This window comes from Calonectris borealis, chromosome 12, assembly GCF_964195595.1.
Source record: "Calonectris borealis chromosome 12, bCalBor7.hap1.2, whole genome shotgun sequence".
Classification (NCBI taxonomy): Eukaryota; Metazoa; Chordata; class Aves; order Procellariiformes; family Procellariidae; genus Calonectris; species Calonectris borealis.
Genome location: NC_134323.1, coordinates 23761452 through 23787772, shown reverse-complemented (window position 1 = coordinate 23787772; position 26321 = coordinate 23761452). Strand labels below are relative to the sequence as shown.

General features: G+C 52.9%; 1 protein-coding gene and 1 long non-coding RNA gene across 9 annotated transcripts in view; both read right to left on the bottom strand.

Annotated features, from left to right (window-relative positions):
- Nucleotides 1-26321, bottom strand: part of LOC142087457 (carbohydrate sulfotransferase 5-like) — a 43954-nt gene that overhangs the window by 413 nt on the left and 17220 nt on the right. For 2 of the 8 annotated variants that reach the window (XM_075161775.1, XM_075161777.1), the window contains exons 2-6: nt 22211-22290; nt 19368-19426; nt 16446-16541; nt 15814-15934; nt 13834-14289 (exon numbers count right to left, since the gene is read on the bottom strand). In XM_075161775.1, coding sequence (XP_075017876.1) covers nt 15824-15934; nt 16446-16541; nt 19368-19426; nt 22211-22247 — 303 coding nt within the window. In that variant the 5' untranslated portion in view covers nt 22248-22290 and the 3' untranslated portion in view covers nt 13834-14289; nt 15814-15823. Of the gene's footprint in view, nt 1-13833; nt 14290-15813; nt 15998-16445; nt 16822-19367; nt 19427-22210; nt 22291-22770; nt 23095-26321 lie in introns of those variants that run through there. The other 6 variants (XM_075161779.1, XM_075161780.1, XM_075161776.1 and 3 more) reach the window with 5 other exon arrangements.
- On the bottom strand, nt 2-3606 carry LOC142087462 (uncharacterized). The gene is made up of 3 exons (XR_012675451.1): nt 1179-3606; nt 492-587; nt 2-108 (listed from the first exon to the last, which is right to left on the bottom strand). It is a non-coding gene; the product is annotated as an uncharacterized LOC142087462 (long non-coding RNA).

Here is a 26321-nt window from a genome sequence, read left to right as displayed (position 1 = left end):
AAACACTCCGAAGCGACGCCGATTTGTCCCGTTTCGTCCATGTCTCTTCTTTGACCTTGATTGCTTTTAGCACAGATGCTAGTATCTCAGTAAGGTTTTCGAGTACTACTGTAAGGTATTTTAAACACTTACTGACCAAAAAAGCATAAAGCTTTTATCGTGAAAACAAAGTCTGTTTCTCCTGAACATCCAAACTCTTACAAACAGTTCCTTTCTTCTTCTAGTCCAACATTACTTTCACAGTACCCTTTAATAGTAAGCACACAGAAACAGAAGACTGTGCTTGCAGGAAGAGAAAATAGACGGAGGGAAGCAAGCTTTACATAGGCGTACCATGCTCCAGAACAGACCTTATTTATTTTTAGTATTTGTGTTAAAATATTTCACATAAAAAAAAATATAGAAGGAGAGTTGCCACATTCTTAACGTTAACTGTAAAGCCCATACTACAAGCACCTTAGGAAAAATGCAGACACGTATCACAGACGTACCTTGCATTTGCAGACCACTATGGATCCTTTCCATCTGTCTCATACTTTCACGGCAGAAGAAAGGGCGACCGCGGCGAAATGGTGGCAGTTGACATTCTGCGGGGGGGGGGGGGGGGGGGGGGGGGGGGCAACAAACCCCCCCAAAAAAACCCCTAAACGTTTAGCACAAAGCTTTCTTCTGTGTGAAGACTACAACTGAGTGGAGGAAAAAGTATTTTGCATCATCTTTGGTACAGTTGTTGAGACAGGCCACTAGAGCTTCTGCATGTTTTAGACAACCGTGCCTTTTTTTTGGCTCATTGGCAGTTTTAGTTTCACTAGAATTCACTTTCCTAGAGACACACAGGTGACAGACACAGATACCTACGGACATTTTCTCAAGCCTAAGTATAGCCGCGATTTCCTCACCCTATATGTCCCAAGTTGAGTATTTTTGTTAAAGAGTACAGCAACCCATCCGTCCTCGTGAACTCGCTGCAAAAGAGGAATCCTTTTTTCCAGGCCGTTTCTCCAAACGATCAAGATCTTTGAAAACTGCAGTTGTGCCACCAAACCTGCTCAGGGTCCCTCCCAACCTTCGACCATCATTAGATTTAACAGGCACACGCTCTATTTCGTCTTCCAATAGCAAAAATACACAACGCTCTCAGACCCCGAGTGCAACCCTACAGACATCCACACACACACCTCACTGTTTTGATGAGGAGCCACTGAGCACCCCTGCGAGCACAGCGGGATCACGCGCAAGATCAGTGTCCTGGTTTCGGCTGGGATAGAGTTAATTTTCTTCCTGGTATCTGGTATAGCGCTCTGGTTTAGATTTAGTACGAGAAAAATGTGGATAACGCACTGACGTTTTAGTTGTTGCTAAGCAGTCAAGGGCTTTTCAGCTTCTTGTGCCCTGCCAGCGAGAAGCTGGGAGGGACTTTAGTCAGGACAGCTGACCCAAACCGGCCAAAGGGACAGTCCATACCATATGACGTCGCGCTCAGTATATAAGCTGGGGGAGTTGGCCGGGGGACGGCGACCACCGCTCGGGGACCGGCTGGGCATCAGTTGGCGGGCGGTGAGCAATCGCGTTGTGCATCGCTTATTTTGTATATTCTTTTATCATTATGATCGCTTCCCCTTCCTTTTCTGTCCTATTAAACTGTCTTTACCTCGCCCCACAAACTTCACTTTTTTTTCCAATTCTCTCCCCCATCCCACTTTGGGGGCAGGGGGAGTGAGCGAGCAGCTGCGTGGTGTTTAGCTGCCTGCCAGGTTAAACCACAACTATCAGTTTCACCTACGCTGATTTCAGCGAATGCAGTTTCTGAAGCTTTAAACTGAAAACCGTATCTTGACGCTTTGCCACGGTAGAAATGATCCGTAACTAGAACTCTACAAAAATGCAGTAACACAAATTGCAAACCCACAGCAGCAACAGCTTCAGAAATATTTCGACCGGGAACAAGGGAGAAAAACAATACAGTTTCATCTCACACACAGGAAAGCAGCAGGCAGAGAAAAGGGTCGGCATTCGTAGCCCTTACAGAACACAGGCATTCTCCTTCCATTCCTAAACCCACCTCTTAGGTCGAAATATCACAACACTACTACAGCAATATCGAGAGCAGGGAACAACAGCCCTGCCACTGGATGGGCTACTGACTGATGCTATTTACGTAGCAGGACACCTAGACAGAGGGGCATGTTTTTCCACACACAACCCTGAACTTCCTGAAAATTTATGTTTACCAAAACTAGCCATTTGGAACACATTGCCAAACAATGTTTGGCAGTAAGACTTTGATGTGTTTGACACATACAAATTTGTGGTAACTTGCTACTTGCTTCCTGTTGTTGTTCTCCCTTCAGAAATTCTACTTGTAGCCAAGTTATTCGCTACTGATTCAAGCATTTACCTTCCAAGTATTACCAGCACATTTACACAGGCAAGTAACTAAATTGCTCTTCTAAAACTACCCGAGTGAAAATTACAGCCATGAAAGAGGAGTGACAGAGAAGAAAAGGAGAGGTCAGGCAGCAAGAGAGCTCTGCAGGCTGCCACCAGTCAACATCGCACTCTTAAAAAACAAACAAACAAAACCCAACACAAACACAAAAAACCCACAAAAACCAACAACAAAACAAAACCTTGACGTTGTACCTTTTTTTTCTTTTGGAGCTCGTCCCTGTCTCAGCATGTTGTCTTGTCAGAGCATGAAGTGCAGACGATCTGTATCCTGATGACATCTGCATGTGATGAACACGTGTTCAGAAATAGTCCAGATCTGTAAGACTGGTGTCATTTTTGTGGTTTTAAGAATCATAACTCAATTTTATTGACCGATGCATTTGCGAGGAAACTAAGTAACTTTTAAAGGTAGCCTGTCCTTGGGGAGAAAAATGTGAAAAAAATTCAGATTCAGAGCTCCCAACCATGACGAAGCAGCGGGGAAATTAATGAAAGTGAACACCAACAGTAGCAACATTAAGCGACATTTGGCTTTAATTCTGATCATGTACTTAAGCGACTCTCCAAGTCTATACCTCGATCCTATGAATGACTAGCCCTTTTTTGGAAGGACAAACTTTTTTCCTTAAAAGTCCTAAACTGACGACTCCACTGAACAGAACGTGGATTGAACCACAGGACAACATGCCATCAACACTCTAATGAAAAAAAAAAATCAAGTAAAAATCAAGTTTAAATATCGGTTTCCATCGTGTTTCATTCATTACATTTCTAGTGTTACCTAGGTGCTCAAAAATCAACTATACTGACACTACATATATTACTAAAAATTTACTTATACATATAAAAATAAAAGGCTATTTCCAACTTGCCCATAAATTTACTACGAACAAACAGAAGAGAAACACTTGACCCTAAAGAAGGTAACAGCCAGCTCTTAATTCATCACAGATGAAAGTTCATTCTTTTACCTGAAAGGAAAACATTCCTAACTACCCAGGGACCAATTCAGGAACGAGGCACGCTCTGTTAACGGCAACTGTTCATCAGCTTTCCTGCACTGGCAGCAAATTTGCCTTTTCCCTGGGTTTGACATGGAGGATCTGCAGCGTCCTTGAACTCGCCAATGTTTCTCTCCGCTCCCCCGGCCCCATACGTGCCATTACCTGAGCAGCAAGCGGCATCAGCCACGCAGGATTTTCTTCACGTGACGCAGAAGGTGATGCCGGGAAAAGAGAAGGCACAAAATTAACCTGTTTGTCACGCCCAGCCAACGGTGAAAACACAGGGAAGGATTCTGCCGTGCAGGGCCGCGCTGTGCACCCCGGGAGCTCCAGCCGGCCAGTTTCTCTCCCCTTTGCCAGGTACCGGGGAGACACCGCCGCCGCCTCATGCTGCCGCCTGGCCCCTGGGACAGCCGGGAGACCCCCACCTCACTTCAGCCCTCGGGAACGGGATCGGGAGAGACCCTCCACGCAGAGAGAGGCACGTGGCGTGGATTTAATCCCTGAGGGAAGAGGCCGGGCTCCTCGCTGGCAGAAGGACAACTCGCCTCCCTGCCGCTCGGAGCTCCTTGCTGGGGACAGCCCTGCCTGCACCTGGCTGCTCTTCAGCCATGCTGGGAGTGCAGTCCGGCCAACGGATGCTCCGGCAAATAGACACTCCAGCAAATCGCAGCTCCCGCTCGTTACAGCTGCAGGTAATGTTGCCTCTGGCTAAGGCATGCCCCAGACAGCAGACACCCCGTCTCGTTCCAGCTTCTGCTTGCTACGGTTCTGGCTAATTGAAGCTCCAGCTCTGCACTGAAGCTCCCATTGATTTCAGCTCCTTCTCCTTACAAGCTCCAGCTATTTGCAACAGCCTGGGCTTTTGACAAGGTCGTAAATCAATCGCTGTCAAAACTTGACTATTAGGATTAAATATCATAGTTGTACATTGTATATATATTAATTAGTTTGTACAACTAATTAGTTAATAACTATTCTAAGCGGTCGACAAGGAAGAGCTGGACTCGAAGAGGGCGTGCGGGGTCTGAAAAGCAGAGACCACCTCTTCCCCCCAGACACCACCTCAGACGTTGAGTTAGGCCTGGTGCATGCCGGCCTCCCGCACTTTGGGGTCCAGCAGGACCAGACCCCCACCCCTGGGGAGGGTCCACACACCCTGCCCACTCCCTGCTTTCCCCTGCAGCCCCCAATGCCCTCCCACTCCCCTGCACAAACGGCCAAACCGGCTTCTGCTTTGGGCCCCCAAACCAGCTCACTTGGCACCCATTTCTGAGCCCAAAAACCCAGCTGCTGCGCCTGTTCTCAAGTCCCAAAGATGCTCCCGGGGAGGGCAAGCACTTGTGTGATGCTTCTGGCAGAAACGGGGCTGAAAGGTCTGATCCAGTGCCGGCGGAGCAAAGGAGAGCTGGGTGGGACCAGCTTTTGCTCCTGGAACAACCCCAAGTCCCTGCTCCGAGGTCTTCCCCTTGGGGCCCTGGGGTGGACCTGTCCCTCCCCTTCAAATGCTCCAGCAGTTTCGGGGGCAGAAGGCCGTTTCTAAGCCCTCTCTCCAGCAGCTCCTCCCTCGACTCGGCCCGTGAAGCCCCCAGGCTCGAGCACCTCGCTGGGGCGGGCGGCCTCCATTGCCTACAGGCTGCCCGTCTGCCTGCAGGGAGGGCTGAGGGGTCCCCGTCCGCACGGGGCGACAGTGGGAACTCGCAGGGGGGGTCTGTTTGCACACAGCGCCGCCACCCCCCGGCCCCACTGCGCGGCCCCCCTAGGGCACACAGCCCCCCCTCCAGCCCCACTCCCCAGATGCTCACAGCCCCTCCCCCGCCTGGAACCCCTCCCAGCCCCCCTCTCCGGAGCCTGCAGGACCGCCCCCCCCGCCCCGCCACCACAGCCCCACTCCTCGGCTCCCCGGGCCCGCGGCCCCTCACACTCACGCTGCGCCGCCGCCTCGGTGCAGACCCCGCCGCGCGCCCTATTGAAATACCCTCTGCAGCCAATCAGCGCGCGGCTCCACCGGCCCGCCCGCGCGGGGCACGCCGGGAGTTGTAGTCCCCGCCCCGGGAGTGCGCATGCGCACGGCGCCTCGTGCAGCCCGGCTGGCTGTACATCGACACCCGTACAATGGAGGTGATCGTGCACGGACCCTGGTGCAACCCTGGTGCCCCCCATGCTCGCAGCCCCTCCCCAGCGTTTGCAAGCACCTCCCAGCCCCAGGACCCTCGGTGCTCACAGCACCCGACCCACACCATTTTCCAGCCCCCTGGGAGCCCCAAGCCCCATTCTCAAGTCCCGCCAGGACCCACAGCCCCATTCCCCAGCTCCTTGGGGCACCGCAGCCCCCCCAAGCCCCACTCCCCAGCCCCCCTAGGACACACAGCCCCACTCCTTAGCGCATCTAGGACACACAGCCCCCCAAGCCCCACTCCTCGCCCCCGCCCAGGACGCACATCCCCGCCCAGCCCCACTCCCCGACCCCCCCAGGACGCACAGTTCCCCCCAGCCCTACTCCCCGGCCCCCTCTGGGACGCCCCCCTCCTCGGCCCTCCTGGGGGTCCGCAGCCTCCCCCCAGCCCCACTCCCCAGATGCTCGCAGCCTCTCCCTGGCCTGGCGCTCCCCCTGTCCCGCTCCCCGGAGCCTGCAGGTCTCCCCTCAGCCCGCCGTGCCCGCGGCACCTCAGACTGACGCTGCTCCCATGCCGCCGCCGCCGCCGCCGCCGCCGCCGCCGCCGCCGCCGCCGCCGCCGCCGCCGCCGCCGCCGCCGCCGCCGCCGCCGCCGCCGCCGCCGCCGCCGCCTGGGTGCAAACCCCGCCGCGCGACCCGTTGAAATACCCTCCGCAGCCAATCAGCGCGCGGCTCCTCCGGGCCGCCCGCGGGGGGCACGCCGGGAGTTGTAGTCCCCGACCCGGAAGTACGCATGCGCACGGCGCCTTGTGCCGTGCGGGTGGCTGCGCAGGGACCCCCGTGCAACGGTGGTGATTGTGCAGGGATCCTTGCGCAGCGGGGGGTCGGTGTGTGGAGACCCCCGTGCGATGGGGGGGGCAGTGCAGGAGGACCCTTATGCAATTTGTTGGTGTTCAGGGGACCCTTGTGCAATGGCAGGCAGGTGCACGGGGACCCTTGTGCGATGGTGATGATTGTGCAGGACCCTTGTGTGACAGTGGTAGTTGTGCAGGACCCTCGTGTGACAGCGGTGGTTATCTTTCTCGGCAGTACGGGAGCAAAACAGCTGGTGTCTGAAACCACGGGGGTGTTTTGACTGCTGCTAAGCAGCCTCAAGGCCGCCTCCGGTTCCCACGTGGCTCCCATGGTGTGCGTGGACCCTCCTGCAACGGGTGCAGGTGTGCAAGGAGGACGATCCGGGGTAGGGGTCCCTCTCTGGAGGTACCCAGCTCGAGCTGGCACCCAAGAACTAATCAAGGAGTAATGAGGAACCTTCTCTCACACCTGACATTAACCAGCGGGATCCCAGGGTCAGACCCTGTTACAGTGATTGGATCCTGGGGAGGTGGCAGAGGGTGCCCTGGTCAGGTTGGGGGGGTTCCCTGGGGAGGAGGGGAGCTCCCACCCCCCCAACTGTGGGCACTCCCCCCAAGGAGCAGAGCATGATGCAAGACTTTAGGGGGGATGAGGGCCAGCGGGACCCCGAGATGGCGGTGCCGGCTCTTCCCAGCATCTCCCCAGGCACCTGCCATGCTGAGAGGAGGGGGGGGGGTGTGTCTCAGGGCTGGGGGTGACCATGGGGATGGGGCGGGGGCCTCAAGATGGGGCAGGGGGGGAATCCTGGGGTCCGGGAAGGACCCTGGCAGTGGGGTAGGGGGACATTTGGGGACAGAAGTGTTTCTCGGGAGATTGGGGACACCATGTGGGGGGGTTGAGACTGGGACGGATGACGCTGGCGAGGTGGGGGGCATCGCGGGAAGAAAGAATCCCACCCCCCACACCTGCAGCCACCCCCAGGGGCGGCTGGGACCCCAACCCATTGAGGGACCAGGATGGGAATGATAGGGACTCACTCATGGATACTGCACAGGTAATAAAATAGTTCATGCTGCACCCTGTTGCAGGGTCTCTGGGATGCCCTGGGCACCGAGTCTCCACCACAGCCAGCCCTTCCTGGGGGTCCCCAAGCTGCCGGGCCCCTCTGGCCCCAGCCGGCGGGAGCTGTGTCCTCCCAACTGCTGGCCACGCAATGGCAGCACTGACCCACGGCCACGCGGAGACAGGGCTGGGGACAGGGCCAGGGGATGCCTGCGCTCCACCTGGGTCTGCAGGGCTTGGGCAGGGGGGACCCGGCATCCTGCAGCTCCGCTCCCACCCTGGGGACCCCAAACACCCCCGGGGCAGACGGTGTCCCCAGAGTGTCCACCTGATGGGGGGTGGCCTGTGCCCCTGCACATCCGTGTGCGTGGCGGGGGGGAGAGGGGTGCGTCGCTGTCCCTGTCGCTGGTGGCAACCGGCATGGGGGGAAGGTGACAGTGAGGGTCAGTGGCCCGGAGCTCATCACCGCTGGGGGGACAGGGGACAAGCAGGGCCAGCACCAAGGAGCAATGGCAGCACAGCCCAGTCTCTAGGGGTCCCCTCCGTCCCCGTGTTTTATTGGGGGAACACAGAGCCCAACGACCAGCCACAGGGACAGGGGACGGGGAGCTGCCCCAGGGATGGGGGCAGCACCGGGACACGCCGACACTCTTGGGGGTGCTGGCATGCGGGGGGGGGGCAGCCTAACTGTTGCCGCCCGGGATGACGAATGCCTCGGGATGGGGACGGTGCATGGAGGGGCCAGAGCCGGCGCGCGAGCGCCGGGCTGCAGGACCACGCTTCGGCTTCGGGGCGGCAGCAGCGAAGGCGGCGGCGATGCTGCGCACCTGAGCGGTGCCGGCGCTGCAGTACCGCGATTCGGCCACGGGGCGGCAGCAGCAGCGAGCAGCCGCCGGGCGGCGCGTGCCCGGGGGCGGTACCGGCGCTGCAGGTCCGCGCTTTGCGCGCCCAGCGCCCGCCGGCAGCGCGCACGTGGGGCGGCAGCAGCATATCCTTAGCCGGACGAAGCAACGAACGCGGCGGCATCACCCCGCAGGCACCACAGTATTGGTGGTTACCGGCGGACGGCAGCGCCGGTACCGGCGGACAGCAGCGCGGAGAAGGGGGGCGCCACCGCGCATGCGCGGCTCCCGAGCTGTAGTACCGAATTCTGGTCGCTCGGTGGCAGCAGCGAGCAAAGGGCGCTACCGCGCATGCGCGGCTCCCGACCTGCAGTACCGAATTCTGGTCGCTCGGTGGCAGCAGCGAGCAAAGAAAAGCGCGCCATCGTGCATGCGCGGCTCAAGAGCTGCAGTACCGAATTCTGGTCGCACGGTGGCAGCAGCGAGCAAAGAAAAGGGCGCTACCGCGCATGCGCGGCTCCCGACTTGCAGAACCCAATTTTGGTCGCTCGGTGGCAGCAGCGAGCAAAGAAAAGGGCGCCAGCGAGCATGCTCATCCCTCGACCTGTATTACCCAATTCTGGTCGCCGGGTGGCAGCAGCGAGCAAAAAAGGGCTCCACTGCGCATGCACCTCTCCCGACCTGCAGTACCGAATTCTGTTCGCTCGGTGGCAGCAGCGAGCAAAGAAAAGCGCGCCACGGCGCATGCGCATCCCTGGACCTGCATTACCTAACTCTAGCCGCCGGGTGGCAGCAGCGAGCAAAGAAAAGCGCACCACGGCGCATGCGCGACCTAAGAGCTGCAGTACCGAATTCTGGTCGCTCGGTGGCAGCAGCGAGCAAAGAAAAGCGCGCCACTGCGCATGCGCATCACTGGACCTGCATTACCTAATTCTGGCCGCCGGGTGGCAGCAGCGAGCAAAGAAAAGCGCGCCATCGCGCATGCGCGGCTCCCGACCTGCAGTACCAAATTCTGGTCGCTCGGTGGCAGTAGCGAGCAAAGAAAGGCGCACCACTGCGCATGCGCGGCTCAAGAGCTGCAGTACCGAATTCTGGTCGCACGGTGGCAGCAGCGAGCAAAGAAAAGGGCGCTACCGCGCATGCGCGGCTCCCGACTTGCAGAACCCAATTTTGGTCGCTCGGTGGCAGCAGCGAGCAAAGAAAAGGGCGCTATCGCGCATGCGCGGCTCTCGACCTGCAGTACCCAATTTTGGTCGCTCAGTGGCAGCAGCGAGTAAAGGGCGCTACCACGCATGCGCGGCTCAAGAGCTGCCGTACCGAATTCTGGCCGCTCGGTGGCAGCAGCGAGCAAAGAAAAGGGCGCTATCGCGCATGCGCGGCTCAAGAGCTGCCGTACCGAATTCTGGCCGCTCGGTGGCAGCAGCGAGCAAAGAAAAGGGCGCTATCGCGCATGCGCGGCTCAAGACCGGCAGTACCCAATTTCGGTGGCAGCGGCGAGTGCGGTAAAACGCGCCACCGCGCATGCGCGGCTCAAGAGCTGCAGTACCCAATTCTGGCCGCCTGGTGCCACCATCACCTCACCCACCCTTTCCCCATCCCTCCGCCCAGTTCGCACCATCGAAAGACGGTGACTGCTTACTGGGGGTACTGGGCTTAGATTTCTCTGCCCTTTTCCCACTCGCGGCGCGGGCACTAATCTTCATCGCCTCTGTACCAAAAAAAGCACCCGGTGGCCCAAACATTTCAGTCCTTTCCCTTCGGCTGCTTTAAAAGTCCGGTGGTTGTTTCTGTCCGTGCCCCCCAGCCCATTATCTGTGGAGGAAAAGCAGCACGGGGAACCTGTGGAACAGGTTTCCTTCTAACCCAGAGGAAGCCCCAGGGATCGCTGTCTCGGTCTGCAGGTGGCATCGGGGTTGTGGGAGACTCAACTGATGCTGGAAAGAGATTTAAAAAACATAAGGCCACACGGGTGACACCCTGAAAGCAGGAGAGGGGCAGCTATGTTGATCAAGAAACCGCGCTTCTGAGCGGACCAGGTGCAAGTGGCTGACCTGCAAACGAGCGATACGCTGGTGGTCCTGGGCCTTTGTTGCGGTGTTTGCACCTTTCCTCGCCTCTGTGCTATCAGCACTCTGCTCTCCTCATCCTGCACACACGCAGGGCTTGCCACTTGGAGGAGAGACACTGCACGACGTCACTTACCACCCTGCCCTCCAGCGTGCAAAGTAATTAGAAATGAAGCAGGGAAAGCCAAGAGGCCTGTTGGTGTATTAGGTGTCCTCAGCAGATGACCGTAGAGCCCGGCAGGTTCCATCCTTGCTCTGTACAGGGCGCGTAGCTCTGCACTCCTTGCCGCTCCTGCCAGCAAGCGTCACAGTTGCACTTTGCTGCCTGCAACACGCAGCACTTAGTGGGCTGGAGGGGCTGTTCTGCCAACGTGACAGGTGAGCAGCTCGGTTCCTTTACCTGCCTATTTTGCCTCCTTGAAACAATCACTTCAACACTTGGTTTCTTTATTTTAGACCCCTCTGCATATCTCCTGGCCTGCGAGCCATTTTCAGCTAGCAACACAGCTAAGTACGGTGCTGGTAGAAACCCAGCTGCCACCTCGCTCCGATGTCAAAAGGCTTTTGTAACTTGAACCCCCGATTGTTTTGCCATCGAGACTGCAAGGCGAGGAATACGCCTCTACATGAACAAGACACCTGCCAAATAGCTGAGCTGTGCACAGTGATAGGTGGCTGCCTGTGACTGTCACCTTTTTCTGCTAAAACCAGAGCACACTTCCCTTGTGAAGAGCCATCGGCAGTACAGAATGTACCTGAGCTCTCCTTGCACCGGCTCCCCAGAGAACGGCGTCTCAGTTCGACTGAAGCGTGCAGCAGCCTGTCGTCATCCCAGCCCCTCGCCCTCGAGCAAGCGGATGCCTGTAGCAGCAGCAGAACCGCTGCTGCGCAGAGGGGAAAGGAATGGCTTGGCGTCAAGCTCTGTGGGCTGCCTGCGTCCCGTGCAGAGCCGACGACCTCAGCAGCCCCTACACAGGGCAAAGCTAACAACCTGAGAAGGAGTCACAGGGTGTAGCAGTTTCTGCAACAACCCTCCTTCCCAGCCTGCTGCTGGAGCACAAGGCACTTTAAAGCAGCAGGAAAGAACAAGGATGGCCTATCAAGATGGTAGGAATAACACGGAGAGTCTAAAGCATTTAGCCAGGCAGGGCTTGCAACTCACCTTGTGTCATGGTTTAATCCGAGCCGGCAACTAAGCACCACGCAACCGCTCACTCGCTCCCCCCTCAGTGGGATGGGGTAGAGAATTGAAAGGGCAAAAGTGAAAAAACTCCACTTGTAAGGAAAAGGGGGAAAAAAAAAAACAACAGAGAGAAAAACCCAAGACAGACAAGCGGTACAAATGAAAACAATTGCTCGCCACCAACCGACCGATGCCCAGCCAGCCGCAGCCCAGCAGCGCCCCCCTGCCAACCCCCCCCTAGTTTTATTTCATGACATCATACAGTCTGGAATATCCCTTGGATCAGTTGGGGTCGGCTGTCCCAGCTGTGTCCCCTCCCAAACCCTCGTGCACCCCCAGCCCGCTCGCTGGCAGGGCAGGCTGAGGAGCAGAACAGCCCCCAGCGCCGTGCAAGCGCTGCTCAGCAGGAACTAACACACCCCTGCGTCATCAACGCTGTTTTCAGCACAAACCCAAAACGCAGGAGGAGGGAGAGTGGTGTGGGAGTGGGGTGTGGGGGAGCGTGAGGGGGGTATCAGAGTTTGGGCGGGGGGCACCAGGCAGGTTGGCGGGGCAGGCAGCACCCCAGGGGTCCGGGGCAGAGGGGTTACGGGGAGGCAGTGCGGAACACGGGGGGGGTGGGAGGAGGGAGAGGAGAGAGGAGGGCAGTGCGGGCACGAGGCAGGAGGGCAGGGGATACGGGGGGCGCGTCACGGGGAAAACCTCGCACGGGGGAAAAACCTCGCACAGGAAAGGGGGGGCGGACACTGGGAGGGGCGTGTGTGGGTAGAAACATGCATGGGGGAACATGCGTGGGGGTGACCTACACCAGGGGGTCCACCCAGGACCATCCACAGCAGATAACTCACCTGGGATAACCCGCAACAGATAATCCGTTCCAGATAACTGACCCACACCGGCTAACCCCGAGCGATGCCCCTCAAACTGCTGGTGTTCCACCCCAATTTTACCCAAATTGGGGAGTTGTTTTCTTTTCTAAAATACTCAGTTTGGAGGCTTTTCGGTGCTTTTCCACAACAGAAAAATTGGTGGGTTTTGCTTTTGGTGGTGGATTTGGCTTTCCCAGGAGCTCCAAATTGGGTATTTTTCCCCAAAATTGTCGTGTTTCCCCCCCATACACACACACTTGCAAACCCAGAATCAGGGGGTTTGGGGTATTTTTATGCCGTGGCAGCAGGTCCTGCTCTGTCTCTGCAGCCCCGCAGGGGAAAGTCCCCATTTGGGGGAACTGGCCCCAAATCGGGATGGGAAAAGGCGGAAAATGAGAAGGGCGAAGCGGCAGCTTTTGAAAGCGCTTTTATATCTTCAATAGAGAGGTATTTCAAGGGGGGGGGTGTCGAGTTTTTAAATCCTTTCTATAAACAGGGTTTCTTTGCATTTTAAAAACCTTATCTATCATAGACACCTACACTTATGTATCTATTTACACATACATATGTATATATATATATTTAGGGAATATATTTATGTTTCACTGAAACCCCCGTTTCCCACTTACACCCCCCTATTTCCCACTTATTATATATATTATATATATATATTTAGACTATATATCTGGTTAGACTTACATATTTTGACACTTAAATACCTTTATAGACTTCTCTATTTACACTTACATATATTTACACCTATACCTTTATAGACTGAGATATCTATTTACACTTTATATATAAACTCTTAGATTACATATATCTATTTAGACTTACTATGTTACACATAGTAAGTGTAGATAGCTCTATCCAGACTTTTTTCTATTTTCTATTTTCTATTTTAAATTCCTTCATATATAAAAATATATCATCCTTTTTGCATTTTAGTCCTGTATTTTTTAATTCATATATACATGAGTTATTTTTGTATTTTAAAACCCTATATGTGTCTATTTAGAATTTTCTATACGCTAAAATCCTTTATATGATATAGTAGATACATATCTTTTTATTTTGCAATCCTTTTATACCTATATAAACGAGTATTATTTTTCAATATACATAAAAATGAGAGAGTTTTCTCTATTTCAATGCCTCACACACATATTTGCAGTTTTTAAAATTTTTTTAACGCCCCCCACAAATGACCCCCTTTTTTGGGGGGACCCCCCCCATGACCCCCCATTCCCCACTCACCTGCTCCTCCACCACATCATCACCCCCCCGGTGACGCTGGGGTGCCCCAAATGACATCATCAACCCCCCAGACCCCCCCCCTTTTTATTCACCCCCCAAATAGGCACAAAACGAGAGAAACAGCCCCAACCGGCAGCTCATTACTTTAATAATGCCATTTACATATGTACACACACACCCCCCACCAAAAAAAAAGGGGAGCTCTGCTAGAATAATAAAGGGGGGACGGCCCCCCCAAACGGTTGCAGCCCCCTCAGCCCCTGTCCTGCAGGCTGGTGGCTGCCCCGGAGGTGGAGAGGGCCAGAGGATGGTGCCACGTTTCTTTCCGCTCTGTGATGTTCCCCCTCCGTTCCCCCACTGGGACGGGCTCCCGAGGGCAACAAACGTCCCCAGTCCCTGTTGGCCCTGGACTCCCCCCACCAGACAAGCCCTCGCTGCCGCGCCTGCGGGGCACCCGCTGGAGACCCAGTCAGGAGCCTCCGGACACGGGGCTGGCCCGTTACCATCAGCACGCTTAACAACAGGCAGGCAAACCTGGGCTGGGGGTCTCTCTTGAGCACCACAAGACGCTTACAGAAGGACATCTGAAAAACAAAAATCCCAAATTATATTTCAGCATATTAAAAAAATAGCACCGAAGAAAGTAGAGGAATTCGGTCAGAATAAGGGACAGGATAGTAGTTGAGCTAAAGGAGGATTCTAGGTAAACAGGTCAGCTTGAAATACAACACATCCTTTAAAAGCCAGAGTGATTTGAACACTTAAAGTCAGTATTGAGACTAATTAATACTATTTTGAACACATTCTTAGCATAAAAGGAAACACTCTTGCTGGTGTTGGAAAATGCCTCGTCCCTTCCTTACAGCACTGCTGCAAGGAGATAACCCCGTGAGGCTGCAGGACAAGGGTGCACCATAATCAGAATCTACGCTTACGGATCCACCACAACACCTACAGCCCTTGCGCTGCTGCTGCACATAGAATCATAAAGGTTGGAAAAGACCTCTAAGATCATCCGAGTCCAACCATCAACTCAACACCACCATGCCTACTAAACCATGTCCCTTGCTTGCTTGGTCAATAAAGCTGAAAGTGAAGTGTAAAACAGTAAAATGAAAAAAAAAAACAAAACCCACACCCCAAAAACAAATCTCAGTAATTCATTTGATGCTAAAAAGGTGTGCGTATGTTTATATACGTACAATAAAAATATTTATACTATAAAAGTATTTGATTTTCCTTTTGCATTAATTTAACTTGATACCATTAAATTATCTATCTCCAAAATACACAGCTATAATTTGACTAGGGAGTTTTTGTGTGTTACATAATTAGGAGGGACATCTGGCCAGCTGTACTGGGAGCGATGCTACTGAACTGCCAGGGAAATGCGCTATTGAAAGCAAGACAGAAATAAAGTACTTCAGAGCACTCTGTCAAAAGATTGGGAAAAAACCCCGTAACATTCAGTTGCCTCTCTTTTTAAACATTTAGAACAAATACCTAACTGCTTAAATACACCTAATAAATTGTATGCTACAGCTATTTGGCAGTTACAGTTTAAATGACGCAAGTCAGTTTGTAAATTATACAATTTTAACTTTTTTTTTTTAATTTCATTTATGATAGAAAAATCAGTGAGATAAGAGATGCCCCATATGGTTTTACTTTGGGGGTGGGGGGGCAGAACCAAAACATCAAATCCCCAGTGCTGCAATACATAAGGCTACCAAAAAGGATTGGCAGATTTCCTAACGCTTTTGACTGTACCCAAGCATGCGGAGGAACACGTTGTTATGATATGTCGACTGTACACCTGAGAACCAAAGACCAACAATACATCAATTATTGGAAGACGTGCTGCGCTTAGGTCTTTGCAAGGAAATTGACTGACTTTTGTTTTTTTTTTAAGAGAGTGAAAAGTCTCGTTGCTGATGACTTCTACTGCCAAGTACATCATCTCTGAAGATCCACTCTGATGGGAAGTTCATAAAAGGAAACTCCTTTGAATGAGAAAGATCTCCATTCTGGAAAATTTCTTTCCAACTGAAGTCAAAATTACACACTGTAGGTTAAGGAAAAAGGATATTATTGAAGCAGTAACTCACCAAAAACACATCAGGACTCTCTGTCACCAGTTACGAGGCTGTTGATGCTTCTTGGGAAAGCCTGGAAAATACACCAAAGCGACGCCGATTTGTCCCGTTTTGTCCACGTCTCTTCTTTGACCTTGATTGGAGAAGAGAAGGCTCCAGGAAGACCTTATTGCGGCCTTTCAGTACTTAAGGGAGGCTTATAAGAAAGATGGGGACAAATTTTTTAACACAGCCTGTTGCGACAGGACAAGGAGGAATGGTTTTAAACTAAAAGAGGGTAGATTCAGACTAGACACGAGGAAGAAATTTTTTACAATGAGAGTGGTGAAACACTGGCACAGGTTGCCCAGAAAGGCGGTAGATGCCTCATTGCTGGCAACATTCAAGGTCAGGTTGGACGGGGCTCTGAGCAACCTGATCTAGTTGGAGATGTCCCTGCCCATGGCAGGGGGGTTGGACTAGATGGCCTTTAAAGGTGCCTTCCAACCCAAACTATTCTATGATTCTATTATTTTAGTTTTAGTATTTGTGTTAAAATATTTCATATTAAAAATACAGAAGGAGAGTTGCCACATTCTTAATGTTAGCTTTAAAGTCCATACTACAGGTACCTTAGGAAAAACAGACACGCATCACAGACTTACCTTGTACTTGCAGACCACTATGGATCCTTTCCATCTGTCTTGTACTTTCATGGCAAAAGAAAGCGCGACCACGGTGAAACGGTGGCAGTTGACATTCTGCTGAGAGAAAAAAACTGTTTAGCATAAAGCTGGGTAGGAATCTAAAGCTTCCTTTTTTGTGAAGGCTACAACTGAGTGGAGGGAAAAGTATTTTGCATCATCTTTGGTACAATTGTTGAGACAGGCCACTAGAGCTTCTGCATGTTTTAGACAACCGTGCCTTTTTTTTGGCTCATTGGCAGCTTTAGTTTCGCTAGAACTCACTTGCCTAGATACACGCAGGTGACAGACACAGATACCTACAGACATTTTCTCAAGCCTAAGTATAGCCGCGATTTCCTCACCCTATACATCCCAAGCTGAACATTTTTGTTAAAGAGTACAGCAACCCATCTGTCCTTGTGAACTCGTTGCAAAAAAGGAATTATTTTTTCCAGGCCGTTTCTCCAAATGGTCAAGATCTTTTAAAACTGCCGTTGTGCCACCAAACCTGCTCAGGGTCCCTCCCAACCTTCGACCGTCATTAGATTTAACAGGCACACGCTCTATTCCGTCTTCCAATAGCAAAAATACACAATGCTCTCAGACCCCGAGCGCAACCCTACGGACGTACACACACACCCCGCTGTTTTGATGAGGAGCCACTGAGCATCCCTGTGAGCACAGCTGCATGTGCAAGACCAGTGTCCTGGTTTCGGCTGGGATAGAGTCAATTTTCTTCCTGGTAGCCGGTATAGTGCTGCATTTTAGATTTAGTAAGAGAATAATGTTGATAACACACTGATGTTTTAGTTGGTGCTAAGTAGTGCTTACGCTAGTCAAGGACTTTTCAGCTTCTCATGCCCTGCCAGTGAGAAGCTGGGAGGGACCTTAGCCAGGACAGATGACCCAAACTGGCCAAAGGGATGTTTCATACCATATGACATCACGCTCAGTATATAAGCTGAGGAGTTGCCTGGGGGGCGGCTACCACTGCTCGGGGACTGGCTGGGCATCAGTCGGTGGGTGGTGAGCGACTGCATTGCGCATCACTTATTTTGTATATTCTTTTATTATTATTATTATTTTACCTTCCTTTTCTGTCTTTTTAAACTGAAAACCGTATCTTGACACTTCGCCACAGTAGAAATGATCCGTAACTAGAACTAGCATTTGTGCAGTAACACAAATTGCAAACCCACAGCAGCAACAGTGTCAGAAATACTTAAACCAGGAACAAGGGAGAAAAACAAAACAGCTTCATCTCATGCACAGGAGAGCAGCAGACAGAGAAAACGGACAGCATTCATAGGCCTTACAGAACACAGGCATTCTCCTTCCATTCCTAAACCCATCTGTTAGGTCTAAATATCACAACACTACTATGGCGATATCGAGAGCAGGGAACAACAGCCCTGCCACTGGATGCACTATTGACTGATGCTATTTACGTAGCAGGACACCTAGACAGAGGGACATGTTTTGCCACACACAACCCTGAATTCCCTGAAAATTTATGTTTACCAAAACTAGCCATTTGGAACACATCGCCAAACAACATTTGGCAATAAAACTTTGATGTGTTTGACACATAAATTTTGGTAACTTGGTATTTGCTTCCTGTTGTTGTTGTTCTTCCTTCAGAAATTCTACTTGTTATTCACTAGTGGTTGAAGCATTTACCTTCCTGGTGTTACCACCACATCTACACAGGCAAGTAACTAAATTGCTCTTCTAAAATTATCCAAATGAAAATTACAGTCATGAAAGAGGAGTGACAGAGAAGAGAAGAAAAGGAGAGGTCAGGCAGCGGAACAGCTCTGCAGGTTGCCACCAGTCAACATTGCATTCTTAAAAAAAAAAAAAAAGACCACCACACAAAAAAACAAACAACAAAACAAAACCATGATGTTGTAACTTTTTTCTTTTGGAGCTCATCCCTGTCTCAGCATATTGTCTTGTCAGAGCACGAAGTGCAGAAGATCTGTATTGCAATAACATTTGCATGTGATGAATACGTGTTCAGAGATAGTCCAGGTCTGTAAGTCTGGTGTCATTTTTGTGGTTTTAATAATCATAACTCAATTCTATTGACTGCGGCATTTGTGAGGAATCTAATTAACTTTTAAACCTAGCCTCTCCTTGGGGGGGGGGAAAAAAGTTTTAGAGACTGAAAAAAATTATGATTCAGAGCTCCCGAACATGGCAGACCAGCGGGGAAATTAACGAAAGTGAAGAGAAATAGCAGCAACATTAAGTGAAATTTGGCTTTTATTCTGATAATGTACTTAAGCGGCTCTCCAAGTCTACACCTCAATCCTATGAATGACTAGCCCTTTTTTGGAACGACACACTTTTTTTTTGTGTTAAAGTCCTAGATTGAAGGCTCCACGGAACAGAATGCGGATTGAGCCACAGGACAACATGCCATCAACACTCTAATGAAAAAAAAAACCAATAAAAATCAAGTGGAAACATCAGTTTCCATCATGTTTCATTCATTACATTTCTACTGGCATCCAGATGCTCAAAAATAAACTATACTGACACTACATATATTACTAAAAATTTACTTATACATATAAAAATAAAAGGCTATTTCCAACTTGCCCATAAATTTACTACGAACAAACAGAAGAGAAACACTTGACCCTAAGGAAGGTAACAGCCAGCTCTTAATTCATCACAGATGAAAGTTCATTCTTTTACCTGAAAGGAAAACATTCCTAACTACCCAGGGACCAATTCAGGAACAAGGCACGCTCTGTTCACAGCAATTGTTCATCAGCTTTTCTGCACCGGCAGCAAATTTGCCTTTTCTGTGGGTTTGACGCGGAGCACCTGCAGCGTCCTTGAACGCGCCAATGTTTCTCCCCGCTCCCCCGGCCCCATACGTGCCATTACCTGAGCAGCAAGCGGCGTCAACCGCACAGGATTTTCTTCACGTGACGCAGAAGGTGACGCTGGGAAAAGAGGAGGCACAAAATGAACCTGTTTGTCACACCCAGCCAACGGTGAAAACCCAGGGAAGGATTCTGCCGTGCGGGGCCGGGCTGTGCACCCCCGGAGCTCCAGCCGGCCAGTTTCTCTCCCCTTTGCCAGGTACCGGGGAGACACCGCCGCCTCGTGCTGCCGCCTGCCCCCCGGGAGAGCCAGGGGACCCCCACCTCACTTCAGCCCTCGGGAAGGGGACCGGGAGAGACCCTCCACGCAGAGAGAGGCACGTGGCGTGGATTTAATCCCCGAGGAAAGAGGACGGGCTCCTCGCTGGCAGAAGGACAACTCGCCTCCCTGCTGCTCGGAGCTCCTTACTGGGGACAGCCCTGCCTGCGCCTAGCTGCTCTTCAGCCATGCTGGGAGTGCAGTCCGGCCGACGGATGCTCCGGCAAATAGACACTGCAGCGAATCGCAGCTCCTGCTCATTACAGCTGTAGGTAATTTTGCCTCTGGCTAAGGCATGCCCCAGACAGCGGACACCCCGTCTCATTCCAGCTCCTGCTTGCTACGGTTCTGGCTAATTGAAGCTCCCATTGATTTTAGCTCCTTCTCCTTACAAGCTCCAGCTCATTGCAACAGTCTGGGCTTTTGACAAGGTCGTAAATCAAGCGCTGTTAAAACTTGAGTATTAGGATTAAACATCATAGCTGTACATTGTATAAATATTAAGTAGTTTGTATGATTAATTAGTTAATAACTATTCTAACCAGTGTACAAAGAAGAGCTGAACTTGAAGAGGGCGTGCGGGGTCTGAAGAACATCTTTCCCCCCCCAGAAACCACCTCAGATGTTGAGTTTGGCCTGGTGCATGCCAGCCTCCCGAACTTTGGGGTCCGACGCAACCAGACCCCCACCTCAGGCGAAGGTCCACGCACCCTGCCCACCCTCTGCTTTCCCTGCAGCCCCCAATGCCCTCCTGCCCCCCTGCACAAACAGCCAAACTGGCTTCTGCTTTTGGCCCCCAAACCAGTTCACTTAGGGCGTGTTTCTGAGCCCAAAAACCCAGCTGCTGTGCCTGTTCTCAAGTCCCAAAAATGCAGCACTTCACCTCTGTTTCTGAGCTCAAAAACACACAACTCAATCTGTTTCTGAGCTCCAAAAGCAGCCACATGAGCCGTTTTCAAGTTCCAGGAACACAAGACCTGCTCTCCATTTTCAGGTCCTAAACCAGCTCACCCTGTCTGCTTTCCGACCCCCTTTGCAGTGTGATGCCGAGGGGTGGGGGAGCACAGCCTCGCCTCAGCCCTGCACCCCCAGGGCCCCACAGCCACTTTTGGGGAGTGCTTGGGAACTGCGGAGGGCCCGGCCCCACGCCTCTACGGGGCAGCACCAGCACAGGCCGGACACCACTTTATTATTGCTGTTTTAGGCTTTATTTCTCCGGCATCACCAGCACCGCCGGGCCCGCACCTCAAACCCCCACGGCCGAAGCACCCCCGCGGGGAGCCGGGCCCAGCCACCCACCTCGAAGCCCTATCCCCCTCCAAGAACTCCCGGCCGCCGGCGGCAGCAGCCGGAGCCCTTCCTCGCCCGTGCGGCCCCCCTGGGCCGCCGCTGCCCGACCGGCGCCAAAAGTGGCAGAAGCTGCCCGGTCCCAACGAGGGGTACGGGATGAGTCTGCCCCTGCTCCCCCCAGCCGACCCGAGGCGCGCCCCCAAAACCCCCCCGACGATCCCAGGGCAGCGTTCGACCCAGGGCCGCTTCTGCCCCCGCCGGCCCTGGGAGGGCAGAGCCCAGACCCGTCCCGCGGACGCTTCGGCCGGCGGGGTCCGACACCCGCTGCACCCGCAGCCCGTAACGCGCCCGCAGCCCCACGACCCCTCACGTGCCCCAGCACAGCTGCAGCTACGGAACGGAACGGAACGGAACGGAACGGAACGGAACGGAACGGAACGGAACGGAACGGAACGGAACGGAACGGAACGGAACGGAACGGAACGGAACGGAACGGAACTCACAGACTGCACCAGCCGCGACCGCCACCGCCCTTCTGAGCCCGCGCAGGCGCCACGCCCCTGCCCCGCCTCTGCACCGCACACGCCCGGTCCCGGCCCCCGCCCCTATTTAAGCACCGCCCGGGCCAGGACAGCAGCGTCCCCGGCCGCTCCGCAGTTCAGGACTGCATTTCCCCCCCTGCCGGAGGCTCCGGTGCGGTTCTCGTCCCTCTTTGCTCTGACACCTCCTGCCAGCCCGAGCCGGTCCCGCTCCTCCGGGCTACCAGTGGTGCCCACTCTGCCGCTCGGTGCTGGGGCCGAGTGCTGCTCTCTGCCAGGCCGTGAGGAGCCGTCCCGGGGCTCTCTCGGTGTGTCTGGCCCCATTCCATCCCGAACCGGGGAGAGCGGGGTATGAAGGCGGACCCCGGTCCCGCCGACGGTCCCATCCCGCTGCCACCTCCCTTCCCGACCCCCTCCCCCAAACCTTCCCCCTGCCTTGCGCAGGGGGCACACGCAGGGTATCTGTGGGCAAGGGTATTCCCGGGGAGCCTCAGGGCCAGGTTGCCCTGCGTATGGGGCTGTGCCTAGGGACGCACGCCGGGGCAGTAGGTGGGATGAGGGCGACAGGCACGGAGAGCCGCGGGAGGGGAAGGTGATGTTGATTTCCCATTCTTCCCACAGGCCGATTCTTCCCTCCGGCGCTGAGTCACCCGCATTCTCCACACGTTACGGCCCCTTGAGGCGAGCCCTGGGGCCAGAGGAGCCACCTTCCCTGCCAAAGGAAACATGGCTTCTCCTCTTAGGGGGCAGAAATACCTTGGATCTTGTGTTCATCACCTTGGTTGGTCAACATTTTCTCTTATCTTTTATGTGGGCTCACAGCTGTGACAGTTCATCTGTAAAATAAGAGGGAAGTGTTATATGGCCCTTGTCTCCTACCACCCCATAGGGGTGGCCGGCACACCAGGGACACGGTTGAGGAAGGTAGAGGGGGTCTCCTGGAGGTGGGCGGTGGGGGCTCCCTGAAGGGTTGGTGTAGTGCTGGGAAGGACCTGGATCAGGTTGGAGCCGTGCGAAGGGGGAGGTCACAGGATGGGGGTCAGGGGCAGCTCGGGACTGTGCTGGAGGTGTAGGGCAGTGCCAGAAAGTTGCGGGTAAGGGGTGTCTGGGATAGAGTAGGGGCTGAACCGGTATTGGTCACAGATGAGCCCTGGTGCACCACCTTTCCCTTTTCATGGCTCCAGGCTACCCCTTGCCCCAGCAACCCCTCACAGCTCCAGCGCAGCTCCCCCTGTCCCAGCGTGCTGGCCTCCCCACCATTTGTTTCATGTTGCGCAGGATGTTCCCAGTTGCAGGGACCCCCAGTCCCGGCTCACCTTCTCTGTGGTTGCGGTCACAGTCCTGGTCCCAGTACGTGACACTTGGCAGCGGCTCCATTGTCCCAAATAGACCCTGGTGCAACCACCCTGGGGCTGCACAGCCCCTACTCAACTACAGCACGCTGGATGTAGAGGGGCCGTTGCTGTTAGCCCCACTGGCTGCACCTGGGGCTTTCCATTCCCAGCCTCCCAACCCACAGCTGTAGCTGGTCAGAACAGGAACCATCACCACCAACCCCATCAGGGACAGCTGCAGCTACCAGGGCAGCAGAGTGTGCCCCGGCTCCTGAGAGCAGCTTGCTGAAGAAAAAGGAAGAAGCCCTGGGGTGCACAAAAAGGAAAAAGGATGAGTTTTAAGGGGAAAAGAACAAATTGAGAGCTATGGGGCGCAATGAAAAGAAGAATACCTGAGAATGACAGGGCAGACTGATGACTCTGGGAGGCACAGCCAGCCAAAAGCTCTGTGGCACACAGAATCCCTGTCTCCCAGCACCACCCACGCAGGCCCCAGCCCTCTGTCCCAGACACACTGGGGACATCTCAGGGTGCAGCAGGCAAAGCCAGGAGCATCCTGCGGATGTCATGCAGCCCTGGGGGTCCCTGGCTGCTCCTGGGATAATGGGAAATGCCACCAACAGCCCCGAGTGTCCATAAATCCCCAGCAGCCCTGTGAACAGTGCTGGAGTTCTTCCCCAGTGACCCAAACAGAGTATAAGAGACCTTGGGACCAGCTCCCACTTCCTCAGAAGCAATAGCTAGCCTCCCTACCTTGGGTACTGTCCTCAGGCACTACTTAGTGAATGTAAAGGGATTGCAGGACCCACAGCCATGAGTGTAACGGATAAAGCAATTATTTATTAATTAATGCACCAGGAGTGAGTCTGCTATGGGGCTCGGTGCCAGTACGCTCGCCCTTCCCCTGTGACTCCTTAGAAGTCATTACTGGAGCAGCATTCATCAGTCTGATGGGGAAGGGTCAGCTTCTACCGCAGCCCTTGCTGCAGCAAATCAGTGAGCAGCTGTGAGCCTCCCCCCCTGCTCTTTCCTTCGGGGATAGGATTCAGCTCTGGTACTTGAGAGGAAGACCCTGTCCTCACCCATTTGTTCCTCTGCTCTACCCCTTGGCTAGGGCTCTGCAAGAAACTTGCACAGCTCTCAGGTCACCCACCACCTCAGCAGTCTGACTGAGTCTCATGCCTGCATCATATCAAACTGAGACCTTGGATCAAAGTGCAGAGCTGAATGCTGGGTGGTTGGAAGGTTACTGTAGGGATCCTAACCAGACGACTATTGTACAATCGAGGAGCTAGTGATCCACATAACAGTTAATCTGAGAAGGTGCAGGCCTGAGTGGTCCTATGCTGCACATATAGCTTCGCCTTCCAGCCTGTGTTGTGCTGTGCATATCCCTTGGTAAAAAAAATAAACTTGGCTAACTGTAACAAAGGAGCCTGTAGGCAGCTCCCACTTGGCACTGGAGATTATAGCATCTGCTCGTCTTTATCGTAAAATGAAGCAGCAGGTTCCCATATGAACATCATTTTGTTCAGAAATCATGAATAGAATTATTTTCTTCTTAGAAAATCCTGTAAGAGCTCTAAAGACCAAGACGTTGGTGGAACCTCCCTACAGAGGGGATCTGCACGATATGCCATGCCTTGATTGAAGGTCCCTCTGGTTCTGTGCAAATCAGAGTTCCCAGCATCTGAAGGACACAGAACTATCCATTCTTTTGACCTCTTTTTCCTTCTAGCATTAAGTTCAATAAATGGAATTTTAATCAACACCTTGTGGAGTGTGAGTGCCTTTCTCTCTGGGATCAATAGCCCAGTTTATTACCTCAGGATTTAGACCTGTCTATTTAACAGTAAGCTGTAAACCCTGAACTCGAGCTGAAAAACCGCAAAATCTTGGAACTCAGATGGTTGCTGGGGCTTTACAACTTATGAGGTTAAATTTTAAAACCTGTGTCCTGAGCAGTCAATGTGTAAACTGTAAATCCTGACTGATAAATACTGAGTCCCACAAAATTAACAAGTAAACTACAACACCTGAGTGAGAAACCCTCAACAAGAAATTCTAAACAAAAAACTGCATAAGAAAACCTCCAAACCCTCAGTTTTATGCAAGAAAAAACAAAGTACATGCAAGCAGGAGAACAGTAAAGAGAGTCAAGGAACTTCTGCCCACAGCTTAGAACACTTCCCCTTCATTTGTGAGTGCAGCAGAACTGTAAGACACGTCACAAACACTTTACAGTTGCTGTTTATAAGCTTGGTTTTAGCCACCATTCAAATGTGACCATATGCAAGAAGTGACACATAGGGTTGTACTAAGCTGCACTTCCACTGAACCTACCTGCACGCTGTGAGCACTAATTCACGTGCAGTACCACAAACATTTGTATTATCGAGGCTATTCAGAAGATGGCACACAGTGTCTCAAACGAGGGTAAAACACTACAGACGAGGAAATATTTATGATGTAAGCTAGACATGTTTTTAGCCTATTAACCACATTGTGAGCACTTCTAGTCCAAGCTACCTAACCGCTCAGACACCCGGCTGTCTTCAGCCTTTGGCAGACGGTACTCGTCATGGAAACCACAGCACAGACAGACACTGCAATGTTAGAAATGTTTGTTTGTCTTACTTGGCATGAAAAAACATGTAACACAGAAAGGGGGAACAAGCAGCCCTCTCACCTATCCGCTTTCTCATTCAACACAGGCAAGAGAAGGAAAGCTAAGACCTCTCAGACTCCCAAGCAACCGTCCACTACCGTGCCCAAGAGCACTGCCTACCCAGCGCGCTGCCACAAGAAACACCCCCCTCATTCACTTGAGAGCAAGAAAGCCAGCCCGCACTCCAGCCCTCTGTCTCCCAAATGCCACCTATGCTTCTTCACTTAGCACTTCTCCCACAGAAACATCAGGCACACAACACCCATGGCACCTGAATTTTTTGGTCTCCTCCAGACCATTCAGAAAGCTTCTAAAACTGCAAGCACTTGAAAGACTAAGCTAATGGGAAACAGACTGTAGCCAGGACAATGACAGAAGCAAGGTTTCGCTTCACTTCCATAGGCTGCCTAACACACACAAGTGGTTCAAGTGAAACACCCTGCTGGAAAGCCCTGTGACTCAACAGTGTGCCTGAAGGCTTAGTCGAGTGCAAGCTGCTGCTACAGACAGATGGAAGATGAGCAGAATGAGGCTGATGCAAGGAAGATACCTGTTTACATAAAGACAGGTCCAACAGGAAATCGGGCTCTGTGCCGGTATCCCATTCATAAGTCAAGCTGCACAATGTGACAGCGCTGCCTGGGCACAGGTGAACAAGAAGCAGTAACAGCCTATGCGGAGGACAGATGATAACAGCAACTCCAGACTACCCTATTACGGGCACCTGCCCTAACACCCCAGTACTCGGAGACTCTGATCTCTATCTTCCTGACACCTTCCCCACAAGCCTTTTCACTATCAGCCGTACCCTCCCCATAGCATCTTGGACTATCGGTGCTCCCCCAGTGCACATCTACAGCCCCGT